Consider the following 12,231-nt stretch of genomic DNA (forward strand, 5'->3'; position numbering starts at 1 on the left):
ATTTCCAAATGGCATTGAAAAGTGACATTTTGGTGTAATTCTTAATCTTTTGTTCTAAGGAACACTATATATATAAAAAAGTGACAGTAAATTGTAAAAAATCCGACAAAGAATGTAACTTTTTTGGTAACCACATTTACCTGGTCTGTTTTCTGTTATGTCTTTCCAGACCAAACCATGTTTGCTTATGAGGTTCTGATAACAGTGAATCTGTAAATGCAATCGGGCAGGTCTGCACTCATGAAAAATCATTATTGCTAAAATTTCATTTTTGCATAAACAGAGTTGAAAAAGGCAGACAGAAAACTTGACTTTCTAATGCACATGCAATTAAAATGACCTCTCATATGCATTATGAAATACCTGCATAGTCTGGATAAAAGGCTTACAATTTTGGGAAAACTGACTTGTGAAGAATGGAGACAAGCATTTAAGTGAAATGGCCTAGGATAGATATGGAATCAATAGAGAGTGGATGGCAACGTTTTAAAGCAGAACAGATTAAATAGAGTTTATAAATCAAAGGCTAGAGAGCAGTTTTCCAAGTGGTTTAATACTACATTAAAAACACAAAGAAAAAGAAAGCACTTAAGTGATGAAAAAAGTAAAGAAACCTGTTTAAAAAAGAGTAAATTGAATTGCAAACACAGGTAACAAAAGGATATTAGAAAGCCCAAGAGAGAGATAGAAAAGAATATTGAAACGGAGGCTAAAATAAATAATAAAGGATGTTTTTTCTATATCACAGCAGCAAAAGAACATTAAAATGAAGTAAAGTGGTTCAGAGATAATGATGGGACTCTTTAGAATAATGAAAGGGAAATGGCTTATGTATTAAATGAATTTTTCACTAAGGTGTTTACCAAGAACGCTAATCGGAAACATGCCCCCGGTTGAAAAAGACAAGTTGTTTATTGAATAGTCTGATATATAAAAAATCAAGATGTAGTACAGGAATCAGAGTAACATAAGTTTGATAAACCTCCAGGGACCAACGATATTCCATGAATTGCACTTAAGGAAACAACAGATGCTTTGACTGTTAACAGACTGTTAACAAAGCTCTTCTAGCAGTCACTCAAGTCATGGGTAATATCCATTGCCTTGAAAATTACTCTGTAACACCCACCCAGAAAACCAGTTGCAAATGAGAACCAGGTAATTAGAGACAAATAAGTCTTATTTGAATTATGAGGTTGTAGAACCAAGAATTAAAAATAAAGGATCAACTAATGTATATGGTAATAGGATTTGGGGCAATCGTAAAAATCTGTAGAAGGCAGGATTTTAAGTTGAGCACCACAGGCACTGTTATACTCATGGGTTATGGTGGTGGCTTCCATTAAAAAACTGTTGACTGAATTTCTTGAATCAATTATGTTTTAGCTACTAAGTGAGATAGACAATCTGGCTGGACTCTCATTTGTTACAATTCTTATGTTCTAAAGAATTCAAGTTCTTGAAGATATCACAAGTTTGACATTTTCTGTGTTACAGAGCCATTTATTCTTGCAAATAATTTATACAAATCTTTATTTAATTTGCATATTAAAAAGAACATATGTTATTACATGACTATCACCTACTTGTTGGGAATATGTATATTCTTCCCTAACAGCTTTATAATCGACATTGCAGATTGCTTAATACACAGTTGTGCTACAGACACACAGATTTTGTTTACCTAAACATCAAAGAGTCCAAGACTATACTCATTTAACAAATGGGATTTGAGGTGCATTAAATGAAATTAATAACTATAAATATCGTAACTATAATGGCAACTGCTTGTAATTAAATCATGATGAACCTAAGAAGTAAATGGTGTCGTTGGATTAATGTTTTAATGAAATGTTGACTGACTGCTTTGGACAATTACATACTGTAATTCCATGTATTAATTATATTGCAACCCTGTTTCCATAAAAACAGAATAAGTGTGTACTGTATGTGTATGGCCCATGGATAACTGAGGGTACATGTGCATGTTTTTTAGTTGTTATTATTTGATGTTCCTTTCTAGGGAATCCAATCCTGATGTTCGCATTTGTTGACGTGGAAAATATGTGTTCTCCTCAGGCTTTTAAAAGGGTGATATTTTAAATTCTTAATGCCTTTTAGGCCCATGAGTTATTTAGTACTGTGTTACTATTAGGTTTTCAGTGGCTATTAATTGGGCATCATTGCAGAAATATGTTTTTTTTTTTGCAAAAGAACACCAGAGAGAACACCAGATAAATACATGAATGGATTATATTTGAGGTTGGGGGTGATATTTGTATTTCATACAATTATACTTTCAGAGCAAAGTCTCTTGTCTAACCTCCTGACATTATACTAATCCAGTGTTGTATCTCTCTAATTGTATAGTAAACCTAGATAGGCACCAAATGAATTAAAATTATAGTTTGGAGGAAAAAAATCAGAAAGAGCACATTATGGCATGAGAGACCCAGTTGATCTTACTGAAATATAATAACCAATTTCAAGCTCATTGTTCTTCTGTCTGATTTTAATTAATTGAGTTTTAGTCTGACTTAGTGTTTAATACCATTACTGTGTTGAAAAATCTTTCCCTACAAGTGACCTTTTCATGAATATTTCTAGAATTCTGTATTAAATGCTATTCTACCTTTGAAATATACCTCCTATTTCGACTGTCTCCTTATTATATGTTAACAAAACAACCCTACTCTGATTAAAATATATTTTGTTCTCTCATTTCTGTACATTAATACAGAGCTTTCTCACAACCATATCTGATAGCTTATGTTTAATCGTCAAAAAGAATCGGAAAATGCTCACGCTGACAAATGATATTTACTCCACAGGTGTGGAACTACTGAGTGAAACATGGATACCTTAATTATGTGTTGGTGTGCTCATTTTAATGTGGAAAGAAGCTGTAATTCTGTAGAACAGCAGTGGACTCACTTTAGTATGACTTGGCTAGACATATAAAATTAGCATATCAATGGAATTGCACCCAGTAAAAGGAACTGTAGAATGAACAACAAGGAAGTGGCTGACTCTCAAGATTCCTGCTGAAATTGTTGTCTGCCATCTATAAAGTTGGTTTTAATTGTCATGCCTAGAGGAAATTTCTTTGAATTGAGACAAAGAATACAAAACCAACAAAATGTGACGAGGAGGAAAGGCGTTTCCTTAAATAAAATCACATACAGTATAGGCATGACTTGGTTGACCGGTGGTTTAACAAGTCTTTGAGGAGAATGCCTGGAATTCATGACATGGACGTTCATTAAAATTGTACCTTTCCTAAAATGTAGTGGAGGGGGAAATTGTTTATTGTAAGGGGGTTATAGAAGTGGCAGCACATTTGTTAGATTTCCTGAACTGTATAGTTCAGTCCTTTGCTGTATATACTGTATGTTATGAATTACTTGTCTAAAAACAAAATGATACCTAAATGGGATCACTTTAGAGACATTTTTCTACTGTAGATCTCATTATTTCCTTCCAATTACATAATCAAGGTGATCCATCTACAATAAACAATGCTTACTACTATTAAATGTAGCAGTGAAAATAGCTGCTCCATTCAGGGAAAAAAATTGAATCCATTAGCTCCTGCTGTGAAGATTAACTTTCACGTACAGCTTACAAAATTGCAGTCCCAGATAATGACTTCTGAGTGTAAGAGGGATTAAGTCTGGCATACACTGCACCATGTTATGAGGCTGTACTACTGTAAACATAACCAACACTCCAGTAATATGTTGAAACAGCTTCTAATAAATTGAATAAGAGATCACAGTTCGCAGTGCAGTGATTTCCTTGTGTTTTTTTGTGATTTCTGGAGAGATATAAAATATATCTTAATTGGAATTGAACATCTAACTCATGCAATTTAATCACTGCTACATGAACCCCTAAACAGGATTCCTAATACTACACCAACAAGAACAGCAACAATTATAATACACATGTGCAACAAAAAGTGTCTGTATAATCTATTAAAATACACATTATATAACATAAAGGATCTTTAGAGTCACCTTTGTTGATTCTCGAATGATGATCTTTCAAAACAAAGACCATTGTGCATAAGAAACAGCTTTACCATTGATAAGTGTTCTTTGTATTTTGGCCCTAAAATACAAGGTATATTAACTTATACAATACTTAGAATTTTTTAAGAAAGAGCAATAATGTTCTACATACCGTCTATCATAATTCACTGACAAGGGGCAAATAATTGGACCATTGACTGTTGTCAAATATAGATTTCAACTTTTAAATCAAAGCTAAATATACCTGCTTCCCCTATTGCTTAGCAGGATCCTATTTCATACTATGTTTTCTCTCCTGTGTATATTGCATTAAGCTAGATTTTGGGTCTTAACATGTTGAGTACACCAATTATAATACACTTCTGCACTTATTTCTAGCATATTTTGTATGAATGGTGTATTGGGTATCAATCTTAAAATCAGTCTGCACAAGCTGAATATGATCTTGACATGATTAAGAGCACTATCGCAACATTTGTTTAACCATACAGGCAACAGTGCTGATAAAACTTACAAATAAATACAATACTAGCAATACTCAAATAACAGTGGCACTGCAATAAATTTGTAAGTGAAAAATGTCTGGCAGTTAATTGACAGCATGTCTATCCTTCTTATAATGTGTGTACATTTACTGTGTACATGTATCAACTGTATACAGGGATGTTGAAAATGACGGGGTAACCTGATCGTTATTGTCACGCCCAGTACACCTAGAGGGCGCTCTACTTCTGTCCTGTTCCTAGTTCCTTGTGATTATTCATGTCTTTTTAGTGTGTCTTGTTGTGTAGCCTATTTACTTCCTGCTTCTGCTCTGCTCCTCACTCAGCATTGAGGTTCGGATGTCCTGAAACCCGCCTAGCACCAGGTCGCCCCACGTCCGCTACCTGAGGGCATAGGTTTCTATACGGCATTTCCAGAACAGCTGAGCCCGGGCTAACCCCCGTCTCTCCGCTACGCATAGGGTCTTTTTCGCTCTCCTGCCATTCCACGGTTCATCCCTTCCAACATCCGTGACAGTTATGCCTCATCAAGTACCTCATCCCAATATTTCTGAACATTGGTATATATCCAATGAAAAAAAGTCAAAGTGTTTTTACAGTATTCTTCAATTCCTTAGTCTAGACATTTATTTTCCCTAAACAACCAGATCAATAAATATTGACAAAGTACTGAACCCAGGAGGATGAGGTTGATTCAGTGTGTTCTCTGTTCAGATTTACTCAGTGACTATTGTAGTTCTGCAGGTAGCTGATACCTCAACAGTGTTCCACTCCACAGGACTTTCCTGTAATGGAGAATTTATAACCATCTTTTCATTTTGAGTGTGTCAGTCTGGTGCCCTACCCGCTTCACAGGCTAGAGACTGGTATTATCTGTGTTGTTTTGTTCTTGTATGTACAGCTCAAAAAACATTGTATTGGCTCAGAAATCCAGCTCTGATAGTCCTACAAATAGCATAGAGTCTTTTATATGAGAAAGCTAGGGATGTGTATGTGATGCCCAATGGGCTGAAGTCAGAGCAGGATAATTTTACAAAAACAGGTTAATAGAGAAGAATCCATCAGGACTTTGGTCCACCTAATTAATGCAACCATTATCCCAATCGAGCTGCAGCAGGAGGCTGTGAAAACAGCATGTAGATGACACTGTCTCGCATTAGCTGCCTTTAAGGAACTCCTGCCTTGTTTTAACAGGACTTGTACCTGTCCCCTTTTCTCAAGCATGTAGCTGACATTCTCCTTTTCTGCTTTTAATTGCACCCCTGGGACTCAGTAAGGTAGATAGGGGAGTGCACATCACAGTGTCTGCAACAGGAGAGTTCACTGTGTTGCATAGCTTATCTCTTCCTACTGCCATTTGTGTCACAGGTTTTCCTCATCTCTGCTTGTCAGATCCACACTTGCATAGAAGTCCCTTTGTCCCAAATGAATATAAAAGCTTCTAGTATCTCAGATTTCAAAGTATTGTTTCACTCACCACGTTTGGTAATGCATATTTAAAAGAGTGAATGTGACAATGCTTTCAAAAATGTTTCGAAGGCATTTCATACACTGTTTGATCAGTGTTATAAACTAATGATTCTTGAGAGTTAAACAAGTATTGTATTCTTAACATTTCTCTTTAGGTAAAATATTGTATTGATCTTTTCTTTTTTGCTTTCACTAGGAAGAACTAAAACTCTGAATCTAACATTGATTTTCCTTTACATTTGTCATCACTATCTTAAGCAGGGTAAATAGGCAGGACTGTTTCATTTTGTACAAATTTAGCGTTCTTGAGCCTAATCTTTTCTTCTTTTTCATAAAGCTTGCAAAAGAAACCCTAAATGTTGCATGACAAGCAATTTAAGCCTTAAACACTGGGGATGTTGTACTGTGAAACTCAAACTGTAAGTGATGTTGGGGCAACAGTATGAAATAGTGGATTAAATATTCTAGACTTATAATTAGAAGGAGATTTGGGGTACAAATTATCTCGGTCTAATACGAGTATTATTTTAGCTTTGAGCAAAGTATGTCACCCTATTAAAATGCTCTGCTTTGTAAATGAGTCATCCCTAGTAATCACAAGACCATAAGCACGGGACTAACAATCAACCCATCAAGTTCTTTTTGTTTTAAGTAACTAATTGATCTGAGGATGTCCTTCAGCTGTTTCTTTTGTACTTGACAACATGGCCAAGAGGCTCAGTTCAGGCTCGTAAAACATTTTGTAGCGCCAAGTAGCGCCTCTTATTTTCAGTTTTAAATGCCTCTGATCTTAAATAAGGTTTTCTTCTTAAATCAATTATCTGGGTAAATACAATGTTTAAATACATTTATTTAGTTCTTAGTATATAATTGAAGTGGTTTGATCACTACAAGCTTTATTAAGGCCCTGATGTACATGATCTGAACACACAGTACTGTACAGATTCTTGTTTACTACCCAGTTTTGGTCCTGTAAAGACTATAAAGAAGAAACAAGACATTTTGTAGCAGTAACAGTGTCTATGCTTCATGACATTTGATATAACATAACAGCTTTAGATTCAGTTGACTTACTGCTGCAGGACTCTGTCAAGGGATTACTGGGTCACAGAGCTAAAGAAAATGGCTTCCAGGCCATGACAAATATGGTCAAGGAGCTACCTCTCCAGTGGGAACAGGGCCCTATATTTGCTAAGACATTAGCTTCCATCGTGACATGAAAAATATCCCCGAAAACGATAGGCTACCTGAGTTTCAAACTTGAAGAATTTGAAACTGCTACAGAACCCTCAGGGATTCTGTGGTATTTACAGCCTTGCACAATCTTGATGGAAATCAATACATTTCAATTTTTCCATTTTCACTGTCTTACATTAAACAGATTTTTAAGACGCAAAGAAATGGAAGCCTTTTTATTAAAAAGCACAGCAACTTTTAACCTTTAATTAAAGCCTTTTTACGTACAGCAGCCATATTTTTGCATATTTAATACGACAAGCAAGATGTAGGATATTCACCACACAGAGCACACAGTATTTTCCACTTAACCTTAGCCTTGAGTTTTCACAGTCCTGAATTGAAATGTTAACTTTATTAAACAGTCAGAACACCACCAAGCACACATACAGTACATACAGTATTTTACTCTCCAATAAATAACCAATTTTTTATCATCGAAGGAATGAAATTTATTAACTAGCAAAGAGAAATTTCTGGGTTGTCAGATGATGCTGGAGTGTGAACAAGTGAAGAAATAATTGTTTCTAGATTTTAAAAAATGCTGTTTTAGATTTGATTTTTCATTGAGGTTAAAATGAGATTACTTGCTGGATTATACCCACTGCCTTATTATAACCTTCAAAATTCTTTGTTACAGGTCATCTGGGAAAGGATGGTTGAAACAGACTGAAGACTACATGGTTGAACTAATTTCCTTGACTGAAGACGTGTCTAGATAGAAATTGGATTCTAATAAACTGGATGCAATGAGAACTTGCTTATTTTTAGTGCTTTGGGTTTGCCTGTCCCATCTAGGTGATGCAAAAGTCTTTATTAAAAGGACTACAGGGGACGGGGTTGCACTAAGGCGTTCAAAACGAGGATGGATGTGGAATCAATTCTTCTTACTTGAAGAATACACAGGAACTGACTATCAATATGTTGGCAAGGTATGTTGTTGTTTTCTTTCTGCTTATAGATTTCGTCAGACAAAACACACTACTTAAATAATGCAGCCAAGTACTTTTTGAGTCTGGTAAACAACGTTTATAGAGTAAACATTGTAGCATGTAACACTGAATTTTGGAAATTCACAAGGATAAAACAATTTCAGTGTGCTCTAATTTACTGTTTTTTACTTTCTGTGGCTCTGTTTTGTATTATTAATAAAAATACAAATACATCTACCAATAGTTGCCCCTCAGGGTAGTTTACATCCCAGGTCAAGTGATACCTGTAGAATTTAAATATTGCCTGAATGAAGCAGCAGTTTTCATGTTAGGAACAGACTATTATAGGAACTTAATTTTTTCATAGTTTTATTTTTGAATATTTACAGTTGATTTAAAATAGATCATAATACTCTGCAGTAAGTTCAATATTAAAATGAAAATGTCAGTGTTATGAATGGTTCAGTCATTTGGATTTGATTAATCTGTCTCATAAGCATTGCAACTCACTGCAGGCCATGTGGCTGCTATCAAACATGTCCCAGTCCTTAATGTCTGGAGGCTCTTAGTACGCTGTGTGCTACATAGCTACCTAGGGCAAAGTATATTTTATAATAACAAGCACAGCACTAGGCTGTATAAAATATGCAAACTATTAAGGGTTATATGAAACCATGAATATGAAAAAAATACTCTTTTTAGACAAGAGTAAGAAATACATATGTGTAGCTGTTAAATAGATCTGTGCTTTGGGGTTTCTAATTAAATATGTCATTTTTAGTTCATTAAGCTAATGCGTTTAACTAACACTGCTTATATTTGTACGCATTTTTACAGCTGGTTATTTTGTTGAAACAATATGAGAAATTTACTTGGGGTTTGCCACCTTCCAACCTTCCAGTTTATGCCACAGACAGAAAATGCCAGTCATTATACAATTCCATGGGCAGAAGCGATGAGCAAATGCCGGTTTGATACATGCAAAGGAATAGATAAGTTACTCTGTGGATAGCATCAGCAATGGTACTGTCCCATACTATCCCAACCATATCTGCATGACCATGCAAATCACACACAGAAAATGCTAATTAGGGGGTTTGTAGTAATTTAATCAGTCATATAGCTTTTAGAATAGGTTGAACCATAGTGTACAAAAAAATGACTGAAAAAGAAAAGGATGTACAGTAGTACACAGTTATCAAACAAATTATGTGTTTCAGGATGTTTACGAAAGAAAAGGCCTTCTCTAGTTGCTTAAAAATAAAAAAAACGTACATTTCTCATCTCATTGCTTTCTTTCCATCAGAAGAAGGACGCCTGTCTGTAAAGTCCTGAATAAATGATTGTTTAACTTATATGTATCTTGTGTACAACACAAAACTTTTATTTTTCAAGGCATTTTATTTGTCAGCACTGACTTTGGCCCTTGACTCTGCTATGAAATGTGAATTCAACCACATTTTGTTAAACAGGGATTGTCTACTTTGTTGTTGGTTTTGCTTGACTTTTTAGAGATTCGTAAAAGCCTTACAAAGTTGTCGAACACAAGATGAAAAAAAAATCAAAGATCAAAAATCACCGCTAAGAATAAATAGCCATTTCATCTTTGGGCTGTCTCTTATTCTTCTACATGAAAGACTTTCAATGGTGAATTTTGTAAAGTGGTTTCTAATGTAAGGATGTAGTTAGTGTCGTGAGCATTCTACTTGCCTAAAACAATTTTTTTTTGGAAATTGGAAAGGAAAATTATGATCAGAGAGCCAAGAGCCAAGAGCTCCAAAGGGTCACTTTAGTTGTTTAGCAGCTGTTCCAGAGACCTTTGCTATTTTTTGAAGCATACTGTACATAAAAGACACAGACAAATAATTGAATACTAACTTCCTCTGCCAGGGTAGGAACTGCAGTTCACTTTTAAGATGTTAAAGAAGTCTTTTACACTCACATATTTTTCCAGCAAACCTAAGAGACAGACCACCTGCAAATACAAACTAGAAAATTTAGTTTGTACTGATATCATAAAGACACTAAACTAGAAAATACTAATCTTAACTGGTAATTATTTTATTCGATTGTCTGTAGGTTAATTGATACAGACATGTCTGAGAAATATATATAATTAACACTTCAGAATGCTCCCTTCTGAAGTAAACGGTTGTTTATATAAAGCATAACGAACATTACTGGAAACTCAACTTACTGAAAACTAAAGACGCAATAATTGTCATTTTTCTCAACGAGCAAGAAAACAGCAGCACAACATTTTACTTTAAAATCACTGATATTGCTTCTGTGCAATATCAGATGCCAAGAAGGCACATAGAATAATATGGTCAGGATGTCCTCAGGCTGGATTCTTCAGGCAAGCTTACTGCACTCAAGTATCACAATTAAAGCAGGTCATCTTATTTTGCTAGTGGCCTCCATGTACTCAAATTTACATTTTTTTTTTGTGAATACAGAAAACAAGTCATATAAATCAATTTAACCTTTTTAGGTACACATGCAGGTAGATGTTTGTATATTATCACTAGATCGTTTTGTAATGTTCTTCCCTCTAGCAGAAAGCAGAAGATATATTTTGGCACTTGAACTAAATCAGACAAGAGCAGTTTATGAAAACTGGGAACAAATTAATTAACTTCAGTATGTTCTTCATACAGTAGATTTGAGCAACTGATTCTTTGTTAACAGTCTGAAAGAGAGAGGTTGCTATGGATATCTCCAAACAAGGAGCTCAAATTTAGTGATTGCGTGAATCTGCTATAGTGTTTCAGAAAGAATTGTATTGTTTGAGGAAAAAAGAGCTCATGTTTACAATAATAGAGTGCAGACAGACATAAACAGGTGCAGGAGAAAAGCAACAATGTAAGCAATAGCATCTGACAGACACTGGAAAAAATAACAACAAAAAAAAGATAGGTAACTTGTCAGTTCAAGGCTAATTGTTTCGTAATGAGTAACTATATATCATCAACTTGATACAGACGTCAATTCAACTTCAAATCTCACTGTATAAAAGGAAGCCATAAAAACACTACTTTGAAGTGTACAGTACACACTGGGCTGATGTACTGTTAACCAAAATGTACATACTGTATATAGAGTAGATACAAAGTCAAGGTAGAGACATCAGAGCAATGAGGAGTAGTGTTACGGACAGGTAGAGCAATATTTAAACAGAGGAAACTCTGAGAATATCCAAAAGTTTGGTACTGCACACAGTAAACCATGGAAATGGTAATGTGAAAGTTAATAAATGTTTTCACAGTGCATTGTAAATTATATTGGAAACAACATGTTTTAAAGCAACAATATACTGAAATCACATTCTTCAAAATCATGAAGTACTCTCAGAAAAGTGAAGTCCTTGTGATTCATGGTGTGGGATAAAAATGCCTTTCTGCAGCTGTGATTTCAAACAATGGGAAATACTGTGATGAGAAATGACTGCTACAGAATGCTACACAAATATAACCCTTTGTTATATTGCAAAGAAAATTATCTTTTCTTCTGCTCAATTTAATCAAATTTCCTTGTGAAAATGTATTTAATGTGAAATACTAGCTTGTGTTTCAGTAGAATTTCCAGGTACCACATTATTTCAGTTGCTACCATAAGTAAATATTGTATAAATGGTCTCTATGGTCTCATTGGCGTTTTTAATTTCGATTGAGGCTAATTTTTCTGGTGCTTTTTTTAGGCCTTGTAATAGACGTTATGAATGTTTGTTGTTTTGGATTTGATATTGTTATTTGTCATTTTTAATTTTGATTTTTAATTTTTTGACTCTTTATTTTCAATGGATTTTTTTTCGTTCTTTGCAATGTTTTTTTTCTAATGTGAAAAGGTGCAGCTGTGAAAGTATTGAGAACCTAAGTATGCAGGCAGTTGTATTTACTGAGTTATTCAAAATAGTTCACAGGGACCTTTCATAGTCAGGCATAAATCTAATTACGTATTCGGTTTAATTTATTTTCACAAACCGAAAAAAGTCAGAATGTGAACATCAGCAGCCATTAGGTTTTTAATCTCTGGAGCTTTTGATTGTATGACTCA

At 34.7% G+C, this 12,231-nt stretch overlaps 1 protein-coding gene across 1 annotated transcript in view; it reads left to right on the plus strand.

Annotated features, from left to right (window-relative positions):
- The window catches only part of LOC148833087 (cadherin-10-like), a 47,124-nt gene that overhangs the window by 8,138 nt on the left and 26,755 nt on the right, over nucleotides 1-12,231 (plus strand). Inside the window, exon 2 of the mRNA XM_088919362.1 lies at nucleotides 7,884-8,175. Coding sequence (XP_088775488.1) covers nucleotides 7,993-8,175 — 183 coding nt within the window. The 5' untranslated portion in view covers nucleotides 7,884-7,992. The remainder of the gene's footprint in view (nucleotides 1-7,883; nucleotides 8,176-12,231) is intronic.

Source organism: Atractosteus spatula, chromosome 6 (assembly GCF_055471065.1).
Source record: "Atractosteus spatula isolate fAtrSpa1 chromosome 6, fAtrSpa1.hap1, whole genome shotgun sequence".
Taxonomy (NCBI): domain Eukaryota; kingdom Metazoa; phylum Chordata; class Actinopteri; order Semionotiformes; family Lepisosteidae; genus Atractosteus; species Atractosteus spatula.